General features: G+C 43.4%; 1 protein-coding gene across 1 annotated transcript; it reads right to left on the reverse strand.

The window, feature by feature from the left end:
• Window positions 1-27085, reverse strand: LOC120996432 (high-affinity choline transporter 1-like). The gene is made up of 8 exons (XM_040426328.1): window positions 26908-27085; window positions 17758-17871; window positions 12405-12560; window positions 7690-7838; window positions 6520-6663; window positions 4705-4858; window positions 1834-2051; window positions 1-501 (listed from the first exon to the last, which is right to left on the reverse strand). The coding sequence occupies exons 1-8, from the start codon at window positions 27083-27085 to the stop codon at window positions 1-3; spliced, it is 1614 nt and encodes a 537-aa protein (XP_040282262.1).
• Window positions 27086-27815: the final 730 nt, after the last annotated feature.

Raw genomic sequence — 27815 nt, forward strand, 5'->3', positions numbered from 1 at the left:
TCATGTGGTCTGCAAGCCCACCTGCTCCTCTAGTTCATGTTGAGCGAGGCGAGACGGATCCTTCCGAAATACATTGCACACATCCCACTGAATCGGCAAAATCTTCTTCATGAAAAGAACCTGCGCCAAATGCGAAGTGACGATGATGGTGATCAGACTAACCAACATAGTAAACGTCTTAAAGGGAAATAACTGCACATAGGTATCGTCAACAAGGATGCATCCTGGGTAGTGGAGAGCCGGAGGTATTTTTAAGGAGTTTTCTCCACTGAGGAGTCGTAAAATAAAACCAATGAAAAATCCAGCTGCGGAGCCGTAGACGTTGGCGCTGGGGATGAAGAGGGCGCAGCAAAGTTGTGGGAACAGCAGAGCATATACAAGCTCCCCACTCAGGAACCAGAGATCATATATAGAGTTGGAGTAGAACGACAATCCCATGCCTGCAGAGCCCAGCAAGACCATTGACAGGCGCATGACCCATAAGACTTCTCTCTCGGAGGCCTGCAAATCAAGAAGATAAACCCTTATATTATATTCAAGTATATCATAATTCAAAAGTACTTTGTGATGTATGTCCATTATGGTAAGTGTATTAATCATGCCAACAGAGGCAAGAGCATATGTACCATAGACAAAGGTACTGTGGGACCCTTAGAAAGAGAAGATTATTACTATACTATTAGATGGTGAGAACTTGGTGTTGGACCCTCTCAAGGGGAACTGCAAACAAGGGCGTGAAGGGGAAAAACAGACACTAGGCTCTTCTGTCCCAGGGCACCATAATGGGTGGCACACTTTGATCTTTCCTATGGGGTTGTCTCTCTCTTCCATGTATGCTACTGCCAGAGTATGTTGGAAGAGCTGAAGGTTGTACTCCACTATACATTCAATGAATTACCTCTTCCTTTACACAATATACTTTGGACTAGTATCCATCTAAACCCATTATAGTCTTTAGGCTCATGGTTAAAGCAGTTACCCTAGGACCAAACCAAACTTCAGTTGCCCCATTCCCACGTGGCTGGCCCGTTCCCAGGCTTGGATTCCAACAAATGTGACCTCGAAAGCCAGTGATTGGCCGCAGCGGTCAAGGGAACAAGTCACTTCTGGAACAGTGAGGACCAGAAGTTGCCGGGAATGGGGCAGTGGTTCAGAAATGGCAGGCCAATGAACAGGTTAGGTGTTTTTTATTTTTTTAGTGTGGTCCAAACTGCTGACAGACTGGATGTTCACCCCTGGAGACCTTTTCTGCTGACTCCCCAGCATGGCTGGACCCAAGGTGGGAATCATATTTACCTGATCCCCGTATCTGGGTTCCAGCTCCACTGTTCTACCTTCAGCGTCGCAGGTCTACCCATGTCAACATCCTGTTGGATGAAGGTCACGTGGCTGCAGCAGTCAATTAGTGACCACATGCGTGACATGATTCATCATGGGTGATAGGTCACCACTGCTGCCAGCCATTGGCTGAAGCGGCCAATTAACCCACGTCCAATCAGATGTTGATGTGGGGAGACATCGGCAGAAAAGGTCCCCAGGGGTGAAAAACCCCATTAAATTCAACAGGTGCTGTATAAATCTGCATGCAATGTGCTCCTCCTTGTGGCAGCTGCTAGTATATGCTATGACTGTGGGACAGCAAGCAGGGGAAGCAATTTGAGTGCCAGGCCCCTGCAATCATGGACCCCGTAGGAGTTGCTTTCTCTACCCGTCCCCATGATCGGACAAATATATGGGTAGCAGACTGGCTGAGCCACAGGGTCGGAGATCATCAGTCTAGGAATATTGCAATAATAATCACATATTCTAGCTGACAATCATGTTGAAACTCACGTTTTTTCTTAACATCTTCTTGTAGATATTGTAGGCAAACATAGAGCTGGCTGACAGAAGCGAAGAGTCCGCAGAGGACATAACAGCCGCCGCTATGGCTCCCAGCCCAGCAACTGACACATAGGTTGGACATAGGTACTGGAGAACTAGCGGAAGAATCATATTTGCCTCATTCCTCTCATATGGTGTTGGCAAGCCATAGCTGGTCTGGTTCCAATCTAAATGAAATACAGCACATGGCAGATGGATGTCATATTAAAGAACGCTGCCTTTGTATAAATGTGTTAAATTAACTTAAAGGGGCATTCCCATCTTAAAATGTTATGGTATATCACTAGTGTATGCCATAATATTCTGATCTGTGTGACCTCTGCGATCCCCAACAATCCCAAAAACAAATGGACAGATGTCCCTTTGACAGGCTTTCTGCACAGTGTTGCTCCTGGAGGCACCCACCGGAGGCACAAAGTCTCAGATGCAGTGTTCCCACAGACTAAGGGATACACAGGAGACTTCTGGTTGGCCGCTTCGGTAGGCTGCCTATATGCTCATGCCCCTGACTGTGGCTGTCATGGCCTTTTTTTGGAAAACTATGCAAGAATTGACTCAATGCGCACAGGAGAGTGAGTGATTGCTTTCCGAGGCTTTTAGAAAATTTAGGAAAACTCTGTCTGAGCCTGAGAGTATGTAACGCTGGCGCCATTTTAGAATGCTGAACCTTTAAGAGAGGGAACGCATGCACCGTATGAGTCCAGAGTACAGGAAGCAGGACACAGAGTCTATTCTACTTTATGATACCTGGAACTATGGGAAGGTGCCTGACCAAAAAGGTTCCTAGCTTGTCTAGTCCCTGCAAAGGTGTGCCTGAGCTCTGCCTGTTGACAGTGTTTCACCTATTCATCCCAAACCTGTGCCACGTGAATATGCACAAAGAAAAGTCCAGCTCACCCAATTGTCCAAACACCTGCGTGCACGGAAAAGGCTGGTGAGCCTGTATATCCTTGATATGAAAACACAATGAAGTTCCAGCACTCACGATTTTTGGTAGCTAAAATCTTCGTCTTTTATTCAGGCAGTAGACAAAATAGACAGGACATCCACCCACAAGTGTAGCAACCTTGACGCGTTTCGAACAGAAGTTCTTAGTCGTAACAATGAGCTGTGTCTCCTCTGGTGGTTTTATACTGGTCTGAGAAATAATTGCTCTCCCCCCACCTGCAGGGCGGGGGAGCAAAGAAGGACAAAAGCCTTTTAACCTCTTATTTTCCAGGTGAGGCACTGCCCATGTGTTTTACAATATAAATGAATAAGTTATGCATCTATATAAAGTCACTGATTATTACATAAATCTAAAGTAAAAAAAAAGCCACAAATAAAACAGTGAACATATTTAAAATTGTCATAAAGTATCATATGTCAAGATAAAGATAGAATACAAGACTGATTATATATAACCAACTTCATTAGTATAAATCCATATGTGTTGATATTATGATGTTAATCTCGACATGGACCCTATATCTCTATTACTACTCTTAATGGGAATGGAAAATGAATACGGTGGAGAGAATAAAAAAATCGAGTTAAAAAAAATTACATAAACTCGCTTTTCATATTCAGGCCGTTTGGATGTCTGGTATTCAGCTTGAAAATCCAAAAAGCCTCTCTAAGTCTCACAAGGCGTTTGAGATCTCCTCCTCTTCTTGGTAATCTCACTTGTTCAATTGCAAAAGCCTTGAAATTGCGCACTTGGCTTTCATGTTTACAAATAAAATGTTTAGCCGCATTGAATGTGTTCACACTGTGCGGATTTTTTAGGTAGTTTTACTTTTTAATTTTGGAGCATCTCAACTACATAAAAAATCCGCATATGTTCACTGTTTTATTTGTGGCTTTTTTTCACTTTAGATTTATGTAATAATCAGTGACTTTATATAGATGCATAACTTATTCATTTATATTGTAAAACACATGGGCAGTGCCTCACCTGGAAAATAAGAGGTTAAAAGGCTTTTGTCCTTCTTTGCTCCCTCGCCCTGCAGACCAGTATAAAACCACCAGAGGAGACACTGCTCATTGTTACGACTAAGAACTTCTGTTCGAAACGCGTCAAGGTTGCTACACTTGTGGGTGGATGTCCTGTCTATTTTGTCTACTGCCTGAATAAAAGACGAAGATTTTAGCTACCAAAAATCGTGAGTGCTGGAACTTCATTGTGTTTTCATATCAAACCTGTGCCACCTGCCTATACATCGGCTAGTCCGCTGACTATGATTTTTCCTGTCTCTTGACCCACCTGGGTTAGCTCTCACTGAATGGAGACTACTCTAAGAGGTAGCTGTCTGGTGGTTCCCCTGCAGTGAACACCAGATCCCTGTAGAGGGGTGAAAAGGTGAAGACTAGGGGGGCCACTTAGAAAACTCCCTTAGGAGTAGCCCTAAGCCAAATCTGTTCAGTGGCACAGTAGGTCTATATCCGTGGCATTACAGAGTACAGGTGGGCTGTAGGAGTGTCTTGTATGGCTTCCTCCATTAGTACCGAACATATGGGTAAGATTTTCAAGGGTGTCATGGATGGAGCTACAGTATGTTTTCACCGCAGATTTTACTGATAATTCTGGAGCCTTTTATTGCTCCAGAATTAGCATGCTGTCGATTTGAAAATCCACAACATGCTGATACTATTGTACTGTAAACTGACACATCTGAACATGACCTAAAGTCTCTTTCCTCCATACAACCTCTATAATTTCTAAAGTCTCCACAAATTAATTAATACATTGTGTGATGTTCCGAGGAGGTGCATTATTACATGGTTTAGGTTTACATCGTACTACTGGTGGCTTTTACAATGGATCGGCCATGTACTTACCAGTGGAGACAGCAACAGCCCCAATGAGAATAGATGGAATACCCATAATGGCACAAAGAAGTCCTGAGAGATAGGAAGTCACCACTGCTTGCTTGGAAGATGATGAAGCGAGGACTCTCTGAAAGTAAGTCTGCCATGCAATGCCTCCCAGACTCTGAAATTAAAAGTATAAATTATCTAAAGATATCTAAGATTTAATAATCTGGTACCAAGGTGACTCCATTAAATTGGGCCTATTAGTAAGAGAGTGGAGACCGTCATTTGCTTGATCCATGCCATAAAAGGGTTGACCAAACAGGTCAACCCCCAGATGTTCACAAAATGTCCAGCTTCTGGAACCCCTTGCAGTCAGGAAGCTGTCAGCCCTAGTCTGCATAGTGTAACATGTTGACATCAGTGGGTGGCCATATAATATAGGAGCAGCCAAGTCCTTCAGAGTGGGAACTACTCTTCATAGCAGGTCTTCAGCCTAGATATTAAAAGGGAGCCCCAAGTTCAAGGCCTGTGTTTGTGATACCCATTTGGCCTAAGTGATAGATTGGACATGTAGACTTATTATCCTTTCTGTCCCCACACTCTATCAGAATGTGGGCCTCTCTAATGTCTAGCGGCTTTCTAGAACGTGGCCCTAGAGTATGTATTGTATATGAAAAGTAGTTAGTGAGTTGCTTTTAGGAGTCTTTTTGGTTGAGGTACCCTATAAAAGGGGCAATGTAACAATGTACATTCATAAACATAGGAGTTGTGTAATTCTTATACCATGTTGCCGACACAGAGCCATTGAATTTAGCTGCCCCAGGGAATGTGTTTAAAAAAAAAATGCACTCATCTCTTGAAGGGAGCTCCATTCCGGCACCGAGGTTCCCATCCTTGCTGTTTCCAGAACCCAGCAGGCAGGGAGTATGACATCCAATCCAGGGGCGTAGCTAAAGGCTCATGAGCCCTGGTGCAAGAGTTCAGTTTGGGCCCTCCTTTATTCAGTGCTTTGTGGCCAGGGGCAGGTAAGTACATAGCCTTCGTGCTGCCTGGTGCAAAAATTCTAATGGCACCCTCCCCCCCATTCCAAATTCTTGACCTAATCCCTTCCCTCCAGCCAGAGGTGTAACTTGACCAGCATGCACTTTCTAAAATATCGCTGTCTTCTTATGTGGTGCAAGGGTCTTTGGGCCCCCTGAGGCTCCTGGGCCCGGTAGCAACTGCTACCTCTGCACCCCCTATAGCTACGCCCCTGATCCAATCTACAGTCTTGTCCCTGCTGCTTTCGGTCCTTGATGTGATGTCCCATCCATGGTCACTTGCATTGCTGCAGTCATTCACTGGCCTCAGCGATGATGCGTATCCAAGCAGCAGGTATGGTTTCAGTGGATATGTGCCACTTGGGGACACATCACTGCTGAGGCCAGTGAATGGCCGCAGTGGTGCATGTGACTATGGATGTGACATCATGAACATGACATCACATCACCAGTCCACCAAGGAGTAGAAGCAGCAGCTAAAATGGAGCTCCTTTCAAGAGATGAGATTTAGTTGTTGTTGTTTTTTTATTCATTTCACAAACATTACCGGGGTCAATTCATTTTGGTTTGGGGGGTCAGACAACCCCTTTAAATTATAAAATTCTAGTCATCTGCTTTCACCACTAGGGGGAGCTCATATAGCTATCACAATAGAAGGGTTGTTCCAAAAGTTCTTGTGTTGAACCATTTCTGGCTAACGCAGAGATCTGAAATGTTGGGGGGGGGGGTTTTTAATATATATATATATATGTGTCTCATGATGTTGTGCTGGACTCTATTCAATACCAAAGTAACTTACCAGAAAAGCCAAATCATCCAACCATCTTGCAATGTACTCTGGTTGTATATTACCAATCCAGGGCCCTTGGTACACTCCATGCACTGCTGTGTAAGCAATGTTTTCAGATGCAGAATTTAGAAGAGTAAATGGTACACAAATCCACTACGTTTAAAATAAGACAAATGATTAGTATTCACTTCAAATTTTATAAAAGTTAAAACAATAAGGAGCAGAGCTCTGTTTATCATTTCTTCTACCCAAAATGCAAAAATGGCCCATAAACTTTTTTTTATCGTATCAGCCATTTTGCAAAGTGACAACAGGAATTGCAGTCATATTATTGGTCACCGAGACCAGGATTGGGTTGGGGGGGGGGGGGGGGGGTGGTTGTTAAGCAGGGTATGCAGAAATTTCTTCTACCTTACTTAAGGAGCATTTCCACCCAAAATGTAAAAAAATCACCTCTAAACAGTTTTATCATGGTGGTCATTTTGAAAAAGTGATAACAGGCAACAGTCCAGTATAGGGACGGAGTTGTGACAATCAGTGAGATAAGTGATCAGCTGTTCACTGCGGTGGAAGTGAAATCTGATATTGTGTCCCTTGATTTGGACGATACTAGATCATCATCAACCTATTTATAATGATTGGTCATGTCCCAACTGCCATCAGCTTATTTCAGGATTGGGATTAGTGATGATTAATTTCTTATAGCTTTTGAGAGACTCTATATTTCTGATACACAGATCCTAATTTCCTGCATAGTCATTCAATTACTAAATTCTGCCTCCCGAGAGATTCCACTAGAGGGAGCTCACTGTGTACAGTTTGTAAGGTTTTTCTCTGGGAGTTATATATTGATGTCCTATCCTTACCAAATAAGAAAAATGATGCAGTAAGCTCTGAAGCTCCCTCTAGTGGTGTCTGTAAGGATACAGAATTTGTTGGACTCTTTCGATGTGTTGAAGGAAGCAAGAAATTTGGAGCTTGGTCTCAGAAAAAAAATAATTCACAGAGAATTGGGTGCACATTTTAAGAACAATCTGAGCCAATGTCACAGATTTTTCTCTACTATACCCTAGACCTGCCATCACAATTCAGATCTCCGATACCCCACAATAGGCTAGCTGATCTACTTTGTTTTTATTCTAGCTCCAGTTATTCTAATTGTTCTCACATATCACTCACCAGACTGACTAGCATAAAGAGCAGCTGGATGACGTCCGTATAGGCGACGGAGTAGAGGCCACCAAGCAAAGTATACAGGATGACGGTACAAGCCGATATTATAATAGATAAGTATCCTTTGACATCCAGGATAACCCTGACGGTGGCTCCTATAAGAAAACACAGGACCGATTAATCAATGCATCTCATTCTGTAATGTTTAGCAGAAGGTTCATGTATGGGAAGATCAGTCAGGGAGCAGCCTCGAGATTACAGGCATAGCTATGGGGGTGAGGACGTTGCAGGTACATCTGGGCCCTGGTGCCAAATGTCCCTCTGCTACATAAACCAGTATTATAAATGGCATGTTAGCTGGGGGATGCTTTTACAGATTTTGCATCAGGTCCAGGAGTTTCAACATCTCTGTTCCTTATTTAAAGGGGTTGTCCAACCTCCAAAGCAATTTTGCTTTGGCCCTGAATGTGCTAAGCGTGAAGAAAAAATGCAACTTAGGCTACTTTCACATTAGCGTTTTCAATTCCGCTATTGAGAGCCGTCATAGGAAGTTGAAGAAAACGCTTCCTTTTTGTCCCCATTCATTGTCAATGGGGACAAAACGGAACTGAACGAAACGGATGTAACACCCCAGAGTTGTGTTACTAAACTCTTCTACCCCACTACAATCTGTTAAGAGCTTTTACCTTGTCATCTGATATGATTTTACATTATGTCATTCGCAAATGTGCATAAACCATGTTAAATACAATTATTGTTGTAATTTCCATGTTCACCAGCAGGTGGCAGCAATAGCTTGGTAAGGACTTAGTTTCAGTTTAGTATTTCTAAGCTGGAATGGTTCATTCCAGCTTAGCTCCCCCTTTGTGGAGGTGTGGACTATTCCCACAGCCTACACCCTGGGTGGAGAAGGAAGGAGTGCAGCCCACCACCTGCTAGGGGTAGGGTTTGTGTGTTAGGAGCTACCGATATAGGGAACAAAGCCAGGACCAAGTCTCATGCTGAGACATTGATCACAATCCATAGCTTGAGCCCTGCAGCCTCAGCTGGATGAAGCAAGCAGACAACCTCTAGTTCCAGGAAGAAAGCATTCCCTGAAAATATAACTGAGTAAAGTCCAGAGACCCAGGAGAAGCCATATTCCTCCTCAGCTAGTCAGTCCCCATAAAGCAGAAGATAGAAAGAAGTGCAGAAGCCAAATTCCTGCCACAGTTTCAGAGCTACTAATCAGACATCCTTTCCTGCAAGCTCCAGGTTTATAGAGCAGAAGATTCATTCCTGCCAACCATTGCTGAAAGCCTGCTGGGACCTAAGACCAAAGCTGTACCTTGCTTGGATGAAAGTTACCCTCAGTAAAGACAAGTTTGAACTTTACCAAAGGTCTGGACATCAATTTCTGCTGCAAGAGCCCTCTATTACTCCTACTATCACTACACTCAATTTATTGCAAGTGAGCCAAGAGCCAGGAGTCCAGCCGTACCCAGGTAGGAGACACCGTTGACACCACTTTCATCACCATACAGAGACATTATAGGCAATTCCACCACTCTAGCATTCCTAACCTGGGACGTGAGTTATAACACCTTGGGAGGGCCCTGTGATAGTACCCTGCGCACGCTGCAATTGGCGTCGCGACAAATACTGAACATTTAACAACCCGTTCCTAGCCACTGCATAAGTGGCGTCATGAACAGGATCGGATCGAATTGTGTCCCTATCCCTGCCTAATAGGATTGGATTGTGTGCCTATCCCTGCTACAAGGCCTGCAAATTGTGCCAAAACCACAAAAATTTACTTTATTGACTTAATTGCGGTGCCAGAAAGCGCTACAAAGTGCGCACCAGCACTTCAAGGGTTAATTCACCATATTCGTGTAATGGTGCCGCTTCTTCATGCCCTTCAGAAGCGGAAAAATTCAAGAACGCCCACTCAAGAGCGTGAAAATGATGCCTACGCCCCTCTAGAAGTGGGAACTCTCAAGCCTGCCCACCAAGAACTTTGCAATGTGAGCCAAGGGAGTGAAGACTCCTGCCTCTGGGCTCCACCCTCATTCCCTGTACTGAGTGGGAGAGAAAGAAACATGGCACTCCCATCACCTAAGTGGGACTAAATGGCGATACGGGGAGAACCAGTGTACGAGGTTTAACTACCAGAGATCCGGGTCTCCCAGCTTGTGAAGAGAGCTGGCCCCAGCGCTTTTGGAGTGTCCCCGGAGGCTGTGAGTTCCTCAACTGGTGGCGAGACGGCCGCCACTGCTCTAATAAAGATGGGCGCTGTTCCTGAACCCGCTCCCGCGGATGATGATGTTGCGTTTGCAGTACGGACCCCGGAGGCTGTGGATCCCCCCGCGACGGTCGAGCGCACGGACCAGACGTCCCCCAAGATGGCCGCAAAGGACAAGTCTGCTCCTGCGGAAGCCACCGCCAGCAAAGCTGCCCAGGCCCCGGAGATACCTGCATCACCGACTGGCGTCCCAGCTCCAGACACGGCCGCGACCACCACCAAGCGCCAGCAAGAGACACCGGAGCTGGCCGCGATATCAGGTAGTAGCAGTCCCGCTCCCTGAGGCCCCCCGCGCCTGGCAGGTCCCGCCGCTTCCACTAGGCCCGAACAGGCTTCGCTCCGCACGCTTGCTGGTGCGGCGGAGGTGGACGGAGCTCCCACTCCGCCGCCCAGAAGAGACAGCCCCCGGCCCAGCCACCTTAGCCCGGAGGTCCCGCTAGAGATAACCAGCCTCACTACCCAGACAGTACCAGGAACCGTCACAAGAGGTCAGTGGAGCTCCATCACAATAGCCAGCCTGAGTCACAAAATGCAGGTGCGCCTCTTGTGTTCCTCAACAGTTCCAGCAGTGATGAAGAGGTCACCTGGCAGGATGACCTTGCCCGATGGAAAGCCTGCAGGTGGAGTACATTACAGGACTTGCTAAAGAGAGCGGAAGAACGGAAAAAGATAGAGAGGATGTTTAGTGGAGAGGATGACTTGTCAGAAAGAAGAAAACGCATAAAAATATACAAAGAAATTGTGGAGGAAAAAGAGCACAGAGAAAGGGAATTGTATGAAGACTTCAAGTCGTCTTCTCAGCCGCCCGCTGAAGACAGCACACCTGATATGACTCTACCAGAACCTCCAATTACTGAAAGTGACCTACCTACCAGTAACGAGTCCACTGATACTGCTTCACGCACTCCAGAGCCACCACCATATCCGGAGCTCTTTGCTATTGCTGTCCAGAGAACCTGTCACCTACAAGGAAAAGGCCCAGGCCTACAGAAGATGAAGCTGCAGTTCCAAGTTCTGCCATAGAATGCCAACAGGAGATCGCAGATGAAGTTTCTGCTGGAGTTACAGCTGGTGAGATTACACAGTTCAAAGAAGAACTTTTGCGTCCTCGAATATGGGACCCAGGAGGAAGATTTCCAGGTTGCCTGCGTTGCGTGAAAAACGCACAAAATAGAGCATGCTGCGATTTTGACACAACGCACAAGTGATGCGTGAAAATCACCGCTCATGTGCACAGCCCCATAGAAATGAATGGGTCCGGATTCAGTGCGGGTGCAATGCGTTCATCCGTCACGGCTATAGAGGACATAATACAACCGGATCCGTTCATGACAGATGCATGCGGTTGTATTATTGTAACGGAAAACGCTAATGTGAAAGTAGCCTTACCAATTCATCGTTGCTCTGTTCCAGTGCCTAGACTCCTGTCCATGCTGCTTCTGGTGCCCGACAGACGGAAAGTGTGACATATTGTCTGTAGTCACATAGATCTCGGCAGCCATTCAATGGACTTGGCAGCGTTGTATCCCAGAGTAGCACATGATTGTGGAGACCCAGTGATCATGTGCAGCTTGCGGGCCGTCACCACAGTAAATGGGTCCAGTGGTGCATATGACGATGGATGGGACATCATTACTTCCACTCAACAGGGCACAGGAAGCACCAGAGACAGGACCCTTGACTAGGTAAATGTTTTTTTTTCTTTATGCTTAGCACCTTCGGGGCCATAAGTAAAATTGATTTGGGAGATGGAAAAGCCATTTAAAAGCAGAAGTGTTGAACCTCCTGGACCCAGGGGCGTAACTACCATAGCGGAAGACCATGCAACTGCTATGGGGCCCAGGGCAAGAGGGGGCCCAGACTTAGTTGGGATTATCTCCTCTTCCACTGGAGGTAAAAACTTGGTCAGGACTCTACCCTCTAAAGGAACAACTTTTAGTAAATGAGGCAGTGGAAAAAGGGTTTAGGCAGAACCCCTCTGTCCTGTGTGCGGGGCCTGGTTTTATCCTTGCTATGGGGCCCTTACTTCTCTATGTACGCCACTATCTGGACCCGATGCAAAATCATTAAGAGGATCAGTTCTGCAGCACTATTCATGGCCGCTACCCAATGTACAGAGCGGTGCTATTCCGGTGCCTGTTCTGGAGCACAGTAGTCTGTTCAAACAGCTGGTCATGTGGATGGCGGATATTCATCACCACTCATCTTGTATTAATGACCTATCCTGCAGATAGGTCATCCACATTACAGTTCTGGAAACACTCTTTAAGGATATGGCAATGGTACCACTCCTCCAAGTGTCTTCCACAGGTCAATGAGTGGTAATGAGTTGTGACATGTCTCCAAGATTCTCATCTAGTTCCTTTTGACTTGTCCACTAATGGATATTCCATGACCTAGGTCATTTTGTTGCTAGCAGTGTTGAATTATGACTCACCCAAAGAAGAAAGAATTGATGCAAACCAAAAAATGTCTCCCAGCAATGGTGGAATAAACAGAATACTCCCCATTGTATCTCCAAATGTTTCCTGCAGGGGATCCATCATCGTCACGTAATTTTTAGATCTCATTGGCTTAACAAAGAAAAATGCACCTGGAAAATATGGAACAGCACAGAATTATCCAAAACACATACACATGTAAGATGAGAGTGGTCAAGATTAATGTAAAAGATCATCAAAGTGTGGGGACAAGCACCAACCCTATAAGGGTAGTGACTGGGTTTTGATAGGAGAAACTAGTCAATGATATCAAATATGCCTGATCCTTCTTTCCTTGAACATCTACCATTGGGAGAGAATCAAGTCATCCCCATACCCATGAGTTGGTTGCTCCTGCTTTATTTTTACTGGAGCCAATCTGAAGGAAATTATAGTCTAAGAGGGCACTATAACTTTTGGGGGCACTTTGCTTTGTACAATTATTTTCCTATGGCACTAGTATTTTTATGGGACTATCTATACGGCACTATTTTTATGGAGTGCAGCATTTGGGGAATTAGCAAGTACGGCAGGCACAGCACTGGGTGTGGCAGGTGCAGACAACTTTTCTCTAATGCAGTGATCCTCAACCAGTGGCTCGGAGCCACGTGTGGCTTGCCATGGCAGTCCTGACTTATGACTATATGTACCGGCAATTGACATTGTTGCACACTTATCCTAGATTTACCACCAAACAGTGCCAATGTGGAAGGTATAATACCAGTTTTAAATTTCACAAATAAGTATCTATCAGCAAATGTTTGCAATTACATGTTTTTACAAATTTCTGTCTTCTAATTTGAATTGGCTGTTGCTACCGACCATCACTGAAAGTTGAATGTGGCACACAACATACAAAAGGTTTGGGGACCTCCGCTCTAATGTATTGTTTAGATCCATCTCCTGGCTCGTTCAAAGCTGGGAAGACAATAGTCTTCTGTGTCTCTCAGGTGCTGGAACATGGTGGCATGATTCTCATGATTTTTATGTTTCCAAAATTTTCTAAATTGGGTCTACAATAGCTTGTGGCAGGAGTTTTTTTCCTCTGATTCAGATTGTGCAGAATTATACCTTAGAGGCTAAGGACACCCTTGGGGGCTATTTCTTTTAATATACAGTCAGGTCCATAAATATTGGGACATCAACACAATTCTAAAATTTTTGGCTCTATACACCACCACAATGGATTTGAAATTAAACGAAAAAGAGGAGCTTTAACTGCAGACTGGCCGCTTTAATTTGAGGGTATTTACATCCAAATCAGGTGAACGGTGCAGGAATTACAACAGTTTGCATATGTGCCTCCCACTTGTTAAGGGACCAAAAGTAATGGGACATAATAATAATCATAAGTCAAACTTTCACTTTTTAATACTTGGTTGCAAATCCTTTGCAGTCAATTACAGCCGGAAGTCTGGAACGCATAGACATCACCAGACGCTGGGTTTCATCCCTGGTGATGCTCTGCCAGGCCTCTACTGTACCTGTCTTCAGTTCCTGCTTGTTCTTGGGGCATTTCCCCTTCAGTTTTGTCTTCAGCAAGTGAAATGCATGCTCAATCGGATTCAGGGCAGGTGATTGACTTGGCCATTGTATAACATTCCACTTCTTTCCCTTAAAAAAACTCTTTGGTTGCTTTTGCAGTATGCTTTGAGTCATTGTCCATCTGCACTGTGAAGTGCCGTCCAATGAGTTCTGAAGCATTTGGCTGAATATGAGCAGATAATATTGTCCGAAATACTTCAGAATTCATCCTACTGCTTTTGTCAGCAGTCACATCATCAATAAATACAAGAAAACCAGTTCCATTGGCAGCCATACATGCCCATGCCATGACACTACCACCACCATGCTTGGCTGATGAGGTGGTATGCTTAAGTTCATGAGCAGTTCCTTTACTTCTCCATACTCTTCTCTTCCCATCACTCTGGTACAAGTTGATCTTGGTCTCATCTGTCCATAGGATGTTGTTCCAGAACTGTGAAGGCTTTTTTAGATGTTGTTTGGCAAACTCCAATCTGGCCTTCCTGTTTTTGAGGCTCACCAATGGTTTACATCTTGTGGTGAACTCTCTGTATTCACTCTGGTGAAGTCTTCTCTTGATTGTTGACTTTGACACACATACACCTACCTCCTGGAGAGTGTTCTTGATCTGGCCAACTGTTGTGAAGGGTGTTTTCTTAAACAGGGAAAGAACTCTTCGGTCATCCTCCACAGTTGTTTTCCGTGGTCTTCCGGGGTCTTTTGGTGTTGCTGAGCTCACCGGTGTGTTCCTTCTTTTTAAGAATGTTCCAAACTGTTGTTTTGACCACGCCTAATGTTTTTGCTATCTCTCTGATGGGTTTGTTGTGTTTTTTCAGCCTAATGATGGCTTGCTTCACTGATAGTGACAGCTCTTTGGATCTCATCTTGAGAGTTGACAGCAACAGATTCCATATGCAAATAGCACACTTGAAATGAACTCTGGACCTTTTATCTGCTCATTGTAATTGGGATAATGAGGGAATAACACACACCTAGCCATAAGCTGAGAAGCCAACTGTCCCATTACTTTTGGTCCTTTAACAAGTGGGAGGCACATATGCAAACTATTGTAATTCCTACACCGTTCACCTGATTTGGATGTAAATACCCTCAAATTAAAGCTGACAGTCTGCAGGTAAAGCACATCTTGTTCGTTTAATTTCAAATCCATTGTGGTGGTGTATAGAGCCAAAAACGTTAGAATTGTGTCGATGTCCCAATATTTATGGACCTGACTGTATCAATTTACTCATTTTGGACTAAAAATAATGCTTTCAATTGGTCTTTATTAAAAATTTTGAACAGTTTTGCTTCTACAGCTTTCAATTTCGAAGCATTTCCAGACTAGCATTCGGTCTGCTTCACACTGAATCCATCAGAGAACTGCTCTGTCAGCTCGTTCTGTAGTCCTTATCTCAGACTCCTAACAGCTCATAAACACTCATTTAAGTTATATTATTATTAAATTTAGGCTACTTTCACACTAGCGTTTTTGCTGGATCCGGCAGGGTTCCGCAAAAACGCTTCCGTCATGATAATACAACCATCTGCATCCGTTATAAACGGATCCGGTTGTATTATCTTTAACATTGCCAAGGCGGATCTGTCATGAACTCAGTTGTGGACGCATCTGTTTTCCATTGTGTCAGATAGTGTCAGAGTTAAACAGATCCATCCCCATTAACTTGCATTGTGGGTCATGACGGATGCGTCTTGCTCTGCAACCCACGACGGAAAGAAAACCGCAGCTTGCTGCGGTTTGCTCTCCAGTCTGGGAAAACAACCAAACGGAACAAAATGCATTTTGGAGCATTACGTTCTGTTCAGTTACGTTTTGTCCCCATTGACAATGAATGGGGACAAAACGGAAATGTTTTTTCCGGTATTGAGACCCTATGACTGATCTCAATACCAGAAAATAGAAACGCTAGAGTGAAAGTAGCCTTAGCTATAATGAGTGTTTATAAGATGTCAGGAGTTCAGAAATAAGGGCTACAGATTGAACTGTCTGAACAGCTCCCTGGAGGATTCAGTCTGAAGCAGAGAGCAATAGTCTGTAGATGCAGTGAAAGTGAAAGCTGTAGAGGAAAAATTGCAAATTTTTTATAAAGACAAATTGAAAAAAAACACCATATTTTTAGCCCAAAAAATGCAGATAAAAATTGCCCCCAAAGTTGCCCATAGCCTCTAAAACTGATTGCCTATCTACTTTTTTTTGCTATTGTTACGGGCGGTGGGTGTGGACCTACTGTGCCAACTAACCGGTTTGACTTTGGGCTAAACCTAAGGGCGTTGTCCTGGCGGTCCCCTCGTATTGACCCTTTAAAGGGGTTGCCCTGGTTCAGAGCTGAACCCGGACATATCCTCTTTTCCACCCAGGCAGACCCTCTGAGATGAGCATCGGTGCTTTTCATGCTCTGATGCTCTCCCTTGCCCTGTACTGAATCGCTCAGGGCAAGGGCTTTTTCATTAGATCCGGTGAGTTACCAGGTCCCTACTAGGTGGAGGCTTCTGCCTAGCAGTGAGCCTGGTGATGTCACCAGCATTGATGGCCAGGCTTAAGTGCTGCCCCACCCTGTAAAACAAGCTAGTGCAGTGCTAAAGCCAGCCCATCAGTGCCAATGACTTCACCGGCAAGACTGCTAGGCAGAAGCCTCCGCCTAGCAGTGAAAAATGTAAACAAAAAAGCCCTTGCCCTGTGCAAGGTACAGTACAGAGCAAGAAAGAGCATCAGAGCATGAAATGCTCCAATGCTCATTTCAGAAGGGCTGCCTGGGTGAAAAAGGGGACCCCAATGAACCCCTATACAGAGATCTGGACATTGCTGCAGGAAACCAACCAGGCCACTATCTCCTGGAGTAGATCTGTTGTAGTTGGCAGCTGACCCACAGGGGCCAGAGATACCAGTGTAAAGCACCAAAGGATCAGGCAGCACTCGTAGTCAGCAGACAGGCTGAGGTCAGGACAGGGGAAGTTTGTGCATATTCAAGAGATAGATCCAAGGGCAGGCAGAGAAAGATCGGTGGTCAGGACAGGCAGAGTAACAGTAAACAGTCAGAGATTTGGTATGTTTGCAGACAGACTAAATAAACACACCTTTGCTGGATAATTAGAGGACTAGGAACCTAAAGCTCAGGCAGCCTCCCACTGGAGAAGGGGAGAGAGGGGAGTGTGCCCGGACAGCGGGAGAGCAGCCAGTGTTGGTAGCGCTACGCCCTTGCCCATAGGCGGGAAAGGGGGGAGTGGCAGGCATGGGATTCCAGCTATCATAGGCACAGTAGCTCATCTGTACAAGCAGCTAGGATTAGAAAAATATGGCTGCCTGCTTCCTAAAAGAGTGCGCCATACGTGCAGAGGTTGTAAGATTGTGTCTAGTATCATAGCTTGGCCTCATTCTTTCAATGGAAATAAACAGGTGTGTGGCTTTTGTTTTGTTTTTTTTCTAATCCTGTACAGTCCCTTTAACAGGACATACGTACAATGGAAAGCACTAGTTAATTTTAGGAGACTCATGAGCTGTGCTGCCCCTTTAAGTCTGGTAAACTTATGATGTTCAAAGCAGTCTAACTCCCGAGTGACACAGTATGATCGCTGATTTTTTTATATTTTTTTAAAGCCAATTAATTGTAACGCAGGCATCGACCAACTGCATCATTTTATATCAAACAGTTAACACAGTGCCCAAATAATGCTGACCTAAAGAGCTCAGTGATAAATGCAACTCTGCTACATCATGCGTGTTCTCCACTTGGGTATCATAGTTCAAGCATTAGGCAATCCACTCACCTATGATGAATGTTGCTGCAAATCCTAATGGTGCATGAACCCAGGCAAGTCCTTTTGTAGGAAGGTAAACGATTTCTGCCGTACCATTGATATACGCACCGCCGACCCATGTCGCTATGCAAAGAGAACAGAAACCGTAAATGACACTCTGCAGTAAGTTCCAGGCTAATGTTGCTGCTTTCTATGTACGCAAATATCTGCTTTCAAAATTTCTGCTGGTTGCCCTTGGAAACAGACAACAGTTCCACTTCGCTGTCAGCCATGTGACCTAACAGCTGAGCTCCCACAATGCACTGCTCTCTGTAACAAGAAACCAGCAGAATTCTGAATTTAGCTTTTTGGTCTGTTACGGGAGTGATACGGGGGTAACCTCACGGTATTTGAGGGTACATAGAATGACTGCTTCTTAGTGGTTGTTCTATGTACTATGTTGTAGGACAAAAACAAAGCCATTACACATTAAAAAAAAACATTAGGAGCATGTATTTTTTTATGTTTTTTAGGTAATTTTTTAGAAGAAAGGGAATCGTCACATTTTTTTCTCCTGTCATTCTGCTGTTTAATTTGTTGATATATCTTTATCCCTCAAGGACATGGCCTTGTAGGGGTTGTTTGGTTTTTATTTTGTAATTCACAGCCACCTAGCGATACCTGTAAAGAAATCCATACTTACCTACTCCCTGCCGCTCTGTTCCGGCTCCATGGCTCCCAGGCTGTGTTCCCTGGAAAGGGTCACGTGCTCTGCTGCAGTCAACAACTGGCCTCAGCTGTGAAGTGCGCCCAAGCGGCACGTCACTGCTTGGTTGCATGCTGCTTGGGGACACGTCACTGCTGAGGCCAGTCATTGGTTGCAGCAGCACACGTTATCCCGTTCGTGCAGAATTTGACAGGTTGGAACCAGTGGCGTACCAAGAAATGACGGCCCCACAGCAAAAATTTTTATGGGGCCCCCCTCCCCCAGTCATTTTTTCGCAACCCCTTCCTTTCATGCCGCCCCCATTCCTGTGGCTAGTAAAGATCGCTCTCTCAGACCAGGCCCGGCAGCTGTTCCATCCGTTTTCTACACTATCTATACTGTCACTGTATATCATTTCATTGTGTAATACTGTTGAGGGGGCCCTGACAAAATCTTTTAGTCCTACTCCTCCTGGATGGGCACCTTCTGGGTCAGGGCCCCAAAGCAACCGCTTCCTCTGCCTCCCCTATAGCTACGCTCCTGGTTGGAACACAACATCCAGTAAAGTCAGCATGGGACTCATAGAGCCAGAACAGAGAAGCGGGGAGCAGGTAAATATCTCTTCACAGTTACTGCTGGGCCGAAGGTTTTAAAAAAAAAAAATGCTTTAAGGAAGCAATGATTTTTATTTATTTCGTTTTCATTGTCACATTGTGAAAGCCTAATTGTTTTATTTTGCAAAGACTTACAAAGGCTCCATTGATTTGAGCTGAAACGTTGTAGATGCATGGGTAAATAAAGACATCCATATTTTTTCACTATATTTTTGGAGTGATGCCTCTTTTTCCTTATTCTATCTAACTTTGAGCACAATAATCAATCCTGAAAGATTTGAGAAAGAACCCAACTGTAACAGCAAAATACCTACATGAACAAAATTCTCTGTTAAAAAAACACTAAACAAAAATGGGTTTTATGGAAGGACACCTAAAGGAAGCCTCTGCTGCCCAAACAAAACACTGAGGCCCATCTAAAGTTTGTTCATCATGACCTCTTGGATATTTTATAGTTCTGGGAAAATGTCTATAAACAGGTGAGACTAAAGTGGAACCTTTTAGCACAATTGCACATTGTTATGTTTGGAAGGAAAAGAAAACTACATCTCAACACCAAAACCTCATCCCAACTATGAAGCATGGTGGAGGGAGCATCAAGGTTTGGGCCTGGTAAAGGAGGCATTATGGTATGGGGCTAGTGGAGGGTGCATCATGGTTTGGGGATGGTGGAGGGAGCATCATGGTTTGGGGCTCATGGAGGGTGCATCATGGTTTGGGGCTGGTAAAGAGGGCATCATGGTTTGGGGCTGGTGGAGGATGCATCATGGTTTGGGACATATTAGCTGCCAAAGGTCCTGGACATCTTGCGGTCATCAATGAATGCTAAGGTACATGAAAACATTTCACAGGAGGCTGTAACGGCAGTCATCCATGACCTCAATCTGAAGTGCGTCATGCAACAAGACAATGACCCAGTGGTTGAAAAAGAAGATTTGTGTTTTAGAATGGTCAAGCCAGAGTCCTGATCCTAAAGACTATGGGCCCCTCAGGGGCATTTTTTTAACAATTGCATTTTACAAATTTTGGGCTAAAAATATATTTTTTCAAGTGTTCTTTATATAAAAAATTTCAGCAGTTTTTGTTAAAAATCATCCTATTTGCAGACTATTCCTCCTGAGTTCCATCAGCTGACAGCTTATGTGACGCCTTATCTCTAATCTCCTGACTTCATAAACAGTTCTTATAATTATAATAAATATTATGATACTGCGCTCTAGGACTGTGGACGTGTTTAAATTAGTACAAGAGTATCGTATGTTAGTTCCATCCAGCACATGAGTATACACCAATACGCAAGTATCTGTCTGGCTTCACCATTGTACCTGAAATGTAGACTCCTGTTTGTGCGCTGATACTCCTGCTTGTGCTCCGATGCTTGGTGCGGTGGTTCGCCTTCCTGAAATCAGGGATTGTCGATTAGGTGAATGTTGTTCGCCGAGTCATCGATGCTGGAGTCCGGGGAATAAGTCAGTCCAGGTATCGTATAGTTTGGCGTGCTGCTTTGTGCCCCGGCCGGTGGCGTGATGCTGAAGCAGGTAGAGGTTGGGCAAAATTTAGCGCTCACTAGGAGCAACGAGTGACGTCACTACCGCGGTCGTCAATGACCACAGGTGCCAAGTATCTCTTCACCAACGCGTTTCGAACAGAAGCTGTTCTTCTTCAGGGAGTGTTACATGGCTACTCATGCTCTCTCTTTTTATGCGCTCATTTCCAACTCAAAATATTAACCCCTTCCATGCCGTTCCTACACAGATCCATTACCAATCATCATTCAAAAGCGAACAGCTCTATTTCTGCATTTAAACCATTAGGCATTAGGGTGTCCATGTTGAATATCCATTTTGCCTCTATTTTGGACATTTCTTTAACATAGTCCCCCCCCCCCCCCCTTTTATTTCTCTGTATTATTTCTACCCCACAGAAATTGGAACCCACAAAACTGCCTCCATGTTTTGCATTATAGTGACGGGATAGTGGATGGCCTTCATATTTTCTGTTTATGTTATATACAGTGGGGGAAATAATTATTTGACCCCTCACTGATTTTGTAAGTTTGTCCAATGACAAAGAAATGAAAAGTCTCAGAACAGTATCATTTCAATGGTAGGTTTATTGTAACAGTGGCAGATAGCACATCAAAAGGAAAATCGAAAAAATAACTTTAAATAAAAGATAGCAACTGATTTGCATTTCATTGAGTGAAATAAGTATTTGAACCCTCTAACAAAAAAAGACTTAATACTTGGTGGAAAAACCCTTGTTTGCAAGCACAGAGGTCAAACGTTTCTTGTAATTGATGACCAAGTTTGCGCACATTTTAGGAGGAATGTTGGTCCACTCCTCTTTGCAGATCATCTCTAAATCCCTAAGGTTTCGAGGCTGTCTCTGTGCAACTCTGAGCTTGAGCTCCCTCCATAGGTTTTCGATTGGATTAAGGTCCGGAGACTGACTAGGCCACTCCATGACCTTAATGTGCTTCTTCTTGAGCCACTCCTTTGTTGCCTTTGCTGTATGTTTTGGGTCATTGTCGTGCTGGAACACCCATCCACGACCCATTTTCAGTTTCCTGGCAGAGGGAAGGAGGTTGTCGCTCAGGATTTCACGATACATGGCTCCGTCCATTTTCCCGTTTATGCGAATAAGTTGTCCTGTGCCCTTAGCAGAAAAACACCCCCAAAGCAAAATGTTTCCACCCCCATGCTTGACGGTGGGGACGGTGTTTTGGGGGTCATAGGCAGCATTTTTCTTCCTCCAAACACAGCGAGTTGAGTTAATGCCAAAGAGCTCTATTTTGGTCTCATCAGACCACAGCACCTTCTCCCAGTCACTCTCTGAATCATTCAGGTGTTCATTGGCAAACTACAGACGGGCCTGCACATGTGCCTTCCTGAGCAGGGGGACCTTGCGAGCCCTGCAGGATTTTAATCCATTGCGGTGTAATGTGTTTCCAATGGTTTTCTTGGTGACTGTGGTCCCTGCTAATTTGAGGTCATTAACTAACTCCTCCCGTGTAGTTCTAGGATGCTTTTTCACCTTTCTCAGAACCATTGACACCCCACGAGGTGAGATCTTGCGTGGAGCCCCAGAGCGAGGTCGATTGATGGTCATTTTGTGCTCCTTCCATTTTCGAACAATCGCACCAACAGTTGTCACCTTCTCTCCCAGCTTCTTGCTAATGGTTTTGTAGCCCATTCCAGCCTTGTGCAGGTCTACAATTTTGTCTCTGACATCCTTGGACAGCTCTTTGGTCTTTCCCACGTTGGAGAGTTTGGAGTCTGCTTGATTGATTGATTGATTCTGTGGACAGGTGTCTTTTATACAGGTGACTAGTTAAGACAGGTGTCCTTAATGAGGGTGACTAATTGAGTAGAAGTGTCTAACCACTCTGTGGGAGCCAGAACTCTTAATGGTTGGTAGGGGTTCAAATACTTATTTCACTCAATGAAATGCAAATCAGTTGCTATCTTTTATTTAAAGTTATTTTTTCGATTTTCCTTTTGATGTGCTATCTGCCACTGTTACAATAAACCTACCATTGAAATGATACTGTTCTGAGACTTTTCATTTCTTTGTCATTGGACAAACTTACAAAATCAGTGAGGGGTCAAATAATTATTTCCCCCACTGTATGTGTTCCCCTATCCTTTTCTTTAGGGGTCTTTTGGTACGGCCCACATAAGTCTTTCTACAGGGGCATGTTATATATATAACTCCCTTGCTATTACACGTTATGAAATCTTTTATAGTTTGTTTGTATGTTCCCTCCGTGTTACTTATTTGTGTTTTTATTTTCTTATCTTGGGATATTTTGCATCCTCTGCACATTTTACATGGATAAAAGCCACCCCTTTCTTCCCCTTTCCTCTTTTGATTTCTCTCATTTGCATTTATTCCTGTGCATTTGTTTGTTGAGGCAATCATATTGCCTACATTTTGTGCCTTCCGAAACACAAATTTAGGATCTTTAGGGATCATTTCACCTATGATTTTATCCTCTTTAAGGGTATCCCAGTGTTTTTTTTTTATAAAACTAGTACTTGGTTGCTATATGGTGTAATGATGGGCGGGATTATTATTTCAATTTCATTCTCCATTGTTTTTACTTTATTTTTTCTTTCTATTAATAGGGTCTGTCTATTTGATTTATTTCAGATTTTTGTTGTATTAGTTTTGTTTTGTCATAGCCCTTAGGATGTTCTAATTTTTTCTGTAAAATCTCCGCCTCCCTTTCATATTCTTTTGTTTTTGCACAATTTCTTCCTAGTCTCCTAAATTGGCTCAGTGGAATATTTTCCAACCATCTAGGGAGATGGCAACTTTCCATGGCAATGAAGCTATTTCCGTCAGTGGGTTTGCTGTAGGTTTTGGTGAGTAACTTATCCCCCTCCGCATAGATAACTAAATCTAAAAAGTGTATTTCTTTTTTACTGTAGGTTGAAACAAATTCTAAATAAAAATCATTTTTATTAATTTCCTTTAAAAACTCCTGCAGTTTTGTTTCCTCCCATCCCATATAAAAATAATATCATCTATAAAACGCCGCCAGAGGACGAGACCTGCGCGGGGGACGCCATCAGGGTGGATAAAAAGATTTTCCCACCATCCGACGTACAGATTTGCGAACCCTGGTGCGAATCTCGTCCCCATCGCGGTCCCCCACGTCTGGAGGTAAAAATTTTCATTATATAAAAAATAATTTTTTGTTAAAATAAACATGATGCACTCCCACAAGAAGTTAATTTGTGCTTCTGGCATCTCCCCTTTTGTTCTAAAAAAATGTTGAACAGCGTCTACCCCTTTTTTATTTTCTATAACGGTGTACAGGGATTTTACGTCTAATGTACCAATGATGTAGTTTTCTCTCCATTCTATGTTGTTTAAAATTTGTAGAGTGTGCTTGGTATCCTTGAGGTAAGTTGGAAGGACCTGTACATATGGCTGTAGTTGTTTGAAGCCATTTGTGAGTTCCTCCCCTATTTCTTGTTTTTCATTGTGTTGACTTTGTTTCAAAGTTGTTTGTTTTTTTATAGATTTTTTTTAGAAAATATTTTTTCAACGCTAGGCGTCTCATGAACCTTCTAACTCCAATAAAATCCTGGAATTTATTTAAGTAGACCCCTAAAGAAAAGGATAGGGGAACACATATATAACATAAACAGAAAATATGAAGGCCATCCACTATCCCGTCACTATAATGCAAAACATGGAGGCAGTTTTGTGGGTTCCAATTTCTGTGGGGTAGAAATAATACAGAGAAATGAAAGGGAGGGTGACTATGTTAAAAAAAAATCCAAAATAGAGGCAAAATGGATATTCAACATGGACACCCTAATGCCTAATGGTTTAAATGCAGAAATAGAGCTGTTCGCTTTTGAATGATGATTGGTAATGGATCTGTGTAGGAACGGCATGGAAGGGGTTAATATTTTGAGTTGGAAATGAGCGCATAAATAGAGAGAGAATGAGTAGCCATGTAACACTCCCTGATGAAGAACAGCGTCTGTTCGAAACGCGAAGAGATACCTGGCACCTGTGGTCATTGATGACCACGGTAGTCACGTCACTCGTTGCTCCTAGTGAGCGCTAAATTTTGCCCAACCTCTACCTGCTTCAGCATCGCGCCACCGGCCAGGGCGCGAAGCAGCGCGCCAAACTATACGATACCTGGACTGACTTATTCCCCGGACTCCAGCATCAATGACTCGGCAAACAACATTCACCTAATCGACAATCCCTGATTTCAGGAAGGCAAACCACCGCACCAAGCATCGGAGCACAAGCAGGAGTATCAGCGCACAAACAGGAGTCTACATTTCAGGTACACTGGTGAAGCCAGACAGATACTTGCGTATTGGTGTATACTCATGTGCTGGATGGAACTAACATACGATACTCTTGTACTAATTTAAACACGTCCACAGTCCCAGAGCGCAGTATCATAATATTTATTACAGTGCCTCCCTTTATGCGGCAGACTTTGCGGTTCTGCTGCGAATACCACTGCTACTACATAGTGCATTCACGGAGCGCCTTTGAAGCAATTTTAAAGTTCTTATAATTAAACTGTTATCAAACTGATAAGAATGTAGCTTAAATGAGTGTTTATGAGGTCAGGAGATCAGAGATAAGGCTTCACATAAGCCGTCAGCTAATGGAACACAGGAGGGACAGTCTGAAAATACCGTACACTGAGATTTTTTGCTGAATATATCACAAAAACTGCTTGACCAATTGACAAAATTATGTTTAGACTAAACTGAGTAAAATGTAATCATAAAGAAAAATTGCCCCAAAGGTGTCCATAGCCTTTAAAGGGGTTTTCCAGAGAGATATTTTTCTTTAAATATAGGGTGGGAATAGCTTAAAAATAAAACAAAACAATCAGTATTCCCTTCAACAATCCCTTAGAGCTGCTGTCCATCTCCGGTCCCCGCTACTCCACTTCCTGGTGTCGAGCTCGACACATAGGAAAAGGCTTGGAATGTTGCTGAGCCAATCGCTAAAGGGGAGAGGAGCAGAGACTGGTGCAGTGGAGAGAGATTGGTGAGTACAGACCATGTTTTTAAAATAAAACCCCTTTAAACCTATTGAAATTCTGTGGCATGACCTGAAGGGTCTGTGCACGAAAGGCATCCCAGAAATGCTCATGAACTGAAGCACATTTGCAGGAAGGATCTGCCAAATCTTATGGGCAGAAAGATGATTGATTATAAAGGGAAAATTTACAGGTTATTCAATTCAAGGGTTCACTTTCTTTTTCTGTCTGCGGATGCTTACAGAATCTGCTCAATAAATGACATGAATGGTACAACTGCTTGTGTGTTATTAGTGTACATTGGGTTTTCTAGGATTGTTACTTAGATAACGATCAGGCCACATTTTTATTAGTAATTATCAATGCAGAAATCCAGGTAATTATTCTTCCACCTGTATAAATCAATCTAATATCTATCTATCTATCTATCTATCTATCTATCTTATATCTATCTATTATATCTATCTATCTATCTCATATGTATCTCATATCTATCTATCTATCTATCTATCTATCTCATATCTATCTATTATATCTATCTATCTATCTATCTATCTAATATCTATCTATCTATCTCATATCTATATGTCTGTCTACTATCTATCTATATGTCTCCTATCTATCTATCTATCTATCTCATATGTAACTATCTATCTACTCTCTATGTCATATCCTCTTTATCTATCTCAATCTATTATTATTTTTTTCCCCAATTCATTAATTACCTTTTTTCTTTTTACTAATTATCTCCTATGCTGAGAGACCCAAAAACATAATCCCTTCCACTTCACTGAAAACATCCTGAACTTCCTGACTAATGTACTATTTCAAGGGGAAAAAAATACCTAATTGATGAGGATTTGAAAATGTAATTAATTAAACACAGGAAAGGTCAATAATACTGTAGAAAACTGAAGAATTGATTATATTTCACATTGTAGGGATAATGCTGAAGGAAACTAAATGCAACAGCTCATAAGACGAGGATAATCAAAATGCTCCACAATACAGGGTATACAGCTAAATGTGGGAATCTAGAGCACAAACTAATGTTTTTCGGGTATTACAGGACGACTAATGGTACATTCAGTAGTCTAGAGTTTTATCAGGGCTTCTTTCTTGCCTTCCTGTAACAATACCAGAACTTGACAGACCCATTAAAGTCAATGATCAATACAAATTAACTACTTGACTAGTTCTGCACCTTGAGTTGCCTCTTCCCTCTAGGATGAAGGTAACCTACCAGGTCTCCCTTAAATATGTTGGGTTCATTAACCTCTTCACTGTTGATCTCACAGTCTTCAGTCATTGTATATTCTTACCTGTAGTTGTGAATAGCCCAACGAATATATTCAAGTTCCTTCCCCCGACAATGGCCACCTCGGTTTCTCTCGTGTTCCTCTCTCTTCGTTTAGCTTTCCAGGCGGCCCAGAGACCAGTCACAAGGGTCATAGCATAGAAAATGACCACAGCTATCAAACCAGGAACATTGAGTGCCATCTTCCTAACAGGTGTTCCCACAACTTTTTTTTTTTAAAGTAGATAGACAGAGGCAAGCATAGTAGAGTCACCGATGAGTCCTATGGTATCAAATCCTTAAAAAATTTCCGCACTCACGCTCGACTGATCTATATACTGGGTCACCATATGCTGCAGTAGTGCTGGGTCAGCTCATCTCCTAGACCTCCTGTACTTGTGTAAAAAAAAAAAAAAAAGAAAAGAAACGAAAACTTTTCTAGTCTCTCCAACAACAACTGGCAGGGGGGAAGTATTTGGCCAAAAGCCCAGGAGCTTCATTCAGATGTGGACGAAGAAGAATGGAGCTTGTATGTTCTCTTTATGTTTCTCTCATCTTTTTTGTTTCATCTTAGTTTCATTTACTTTGTTCTTAGACAATATTCAGGAGCATTTTAGGCAATAATACAGAGCTATATGACCATTGGACTTGAGGACATTTAAGTGTCACAACTAGGCCGGATATGTATTGGTCAGGAATGCATATGATAGCACCTAACATTTAGTTATCTATCTATTATTTCCTGGGCCTTTTTAGAGAGGTGGTCCACAGCAAACATCAAAAAGGTTCATGCCTTCACAGCCCTCTTCACCTGGTACAGTAGGACCTAGGGCTTGTCATACCACTTCCATGACCCTTGGACTGATTGCCTCTCCCTTGTTTGTTTAAAGCAAATATATTACCTATAATTTTTTTACTAATCAAAACCAGATA

The sequence above is a fragment of the Bufo bufo genome, chromosome 3, assembly GCF_905171765.1.
Source record: "Bufo bufo chromosome 3, aBufBuf1.1, whole genome shotgun sequence".
Classification (NCBI taxonomy): domain Eukaryota; kingdom Metazoa; phylum Chordata; class Amphibia; order Anura; family Bufonidae; genus Bufo; species Bufo bufo.

Bases quoted from the DNA above. Each gene is read 5' to 3' on its own strand.
- LOC120996432 (XM_040426328.1), bottom strand. From the start codon at position 27,085: ATGGCACTCAATGTTCCTGGTTTGATAGCTGTGGTCATTTTCTATGCT. The intron at 7,839-12,404 runs GTGAGTCATAAT...GTTTTCTTATAG, and splicing joins ATCAATTCTTTCTTCTTTGG to GAGCCACCGTCAGGGTTATC. The intron at 4,859-6,519 runs GTAAGTTACTTT...TTTTAATTTCAG, and splicing joins TGGATGATTTGGCTTTTCTG to AGTCTGGGAGGCATTGCATG.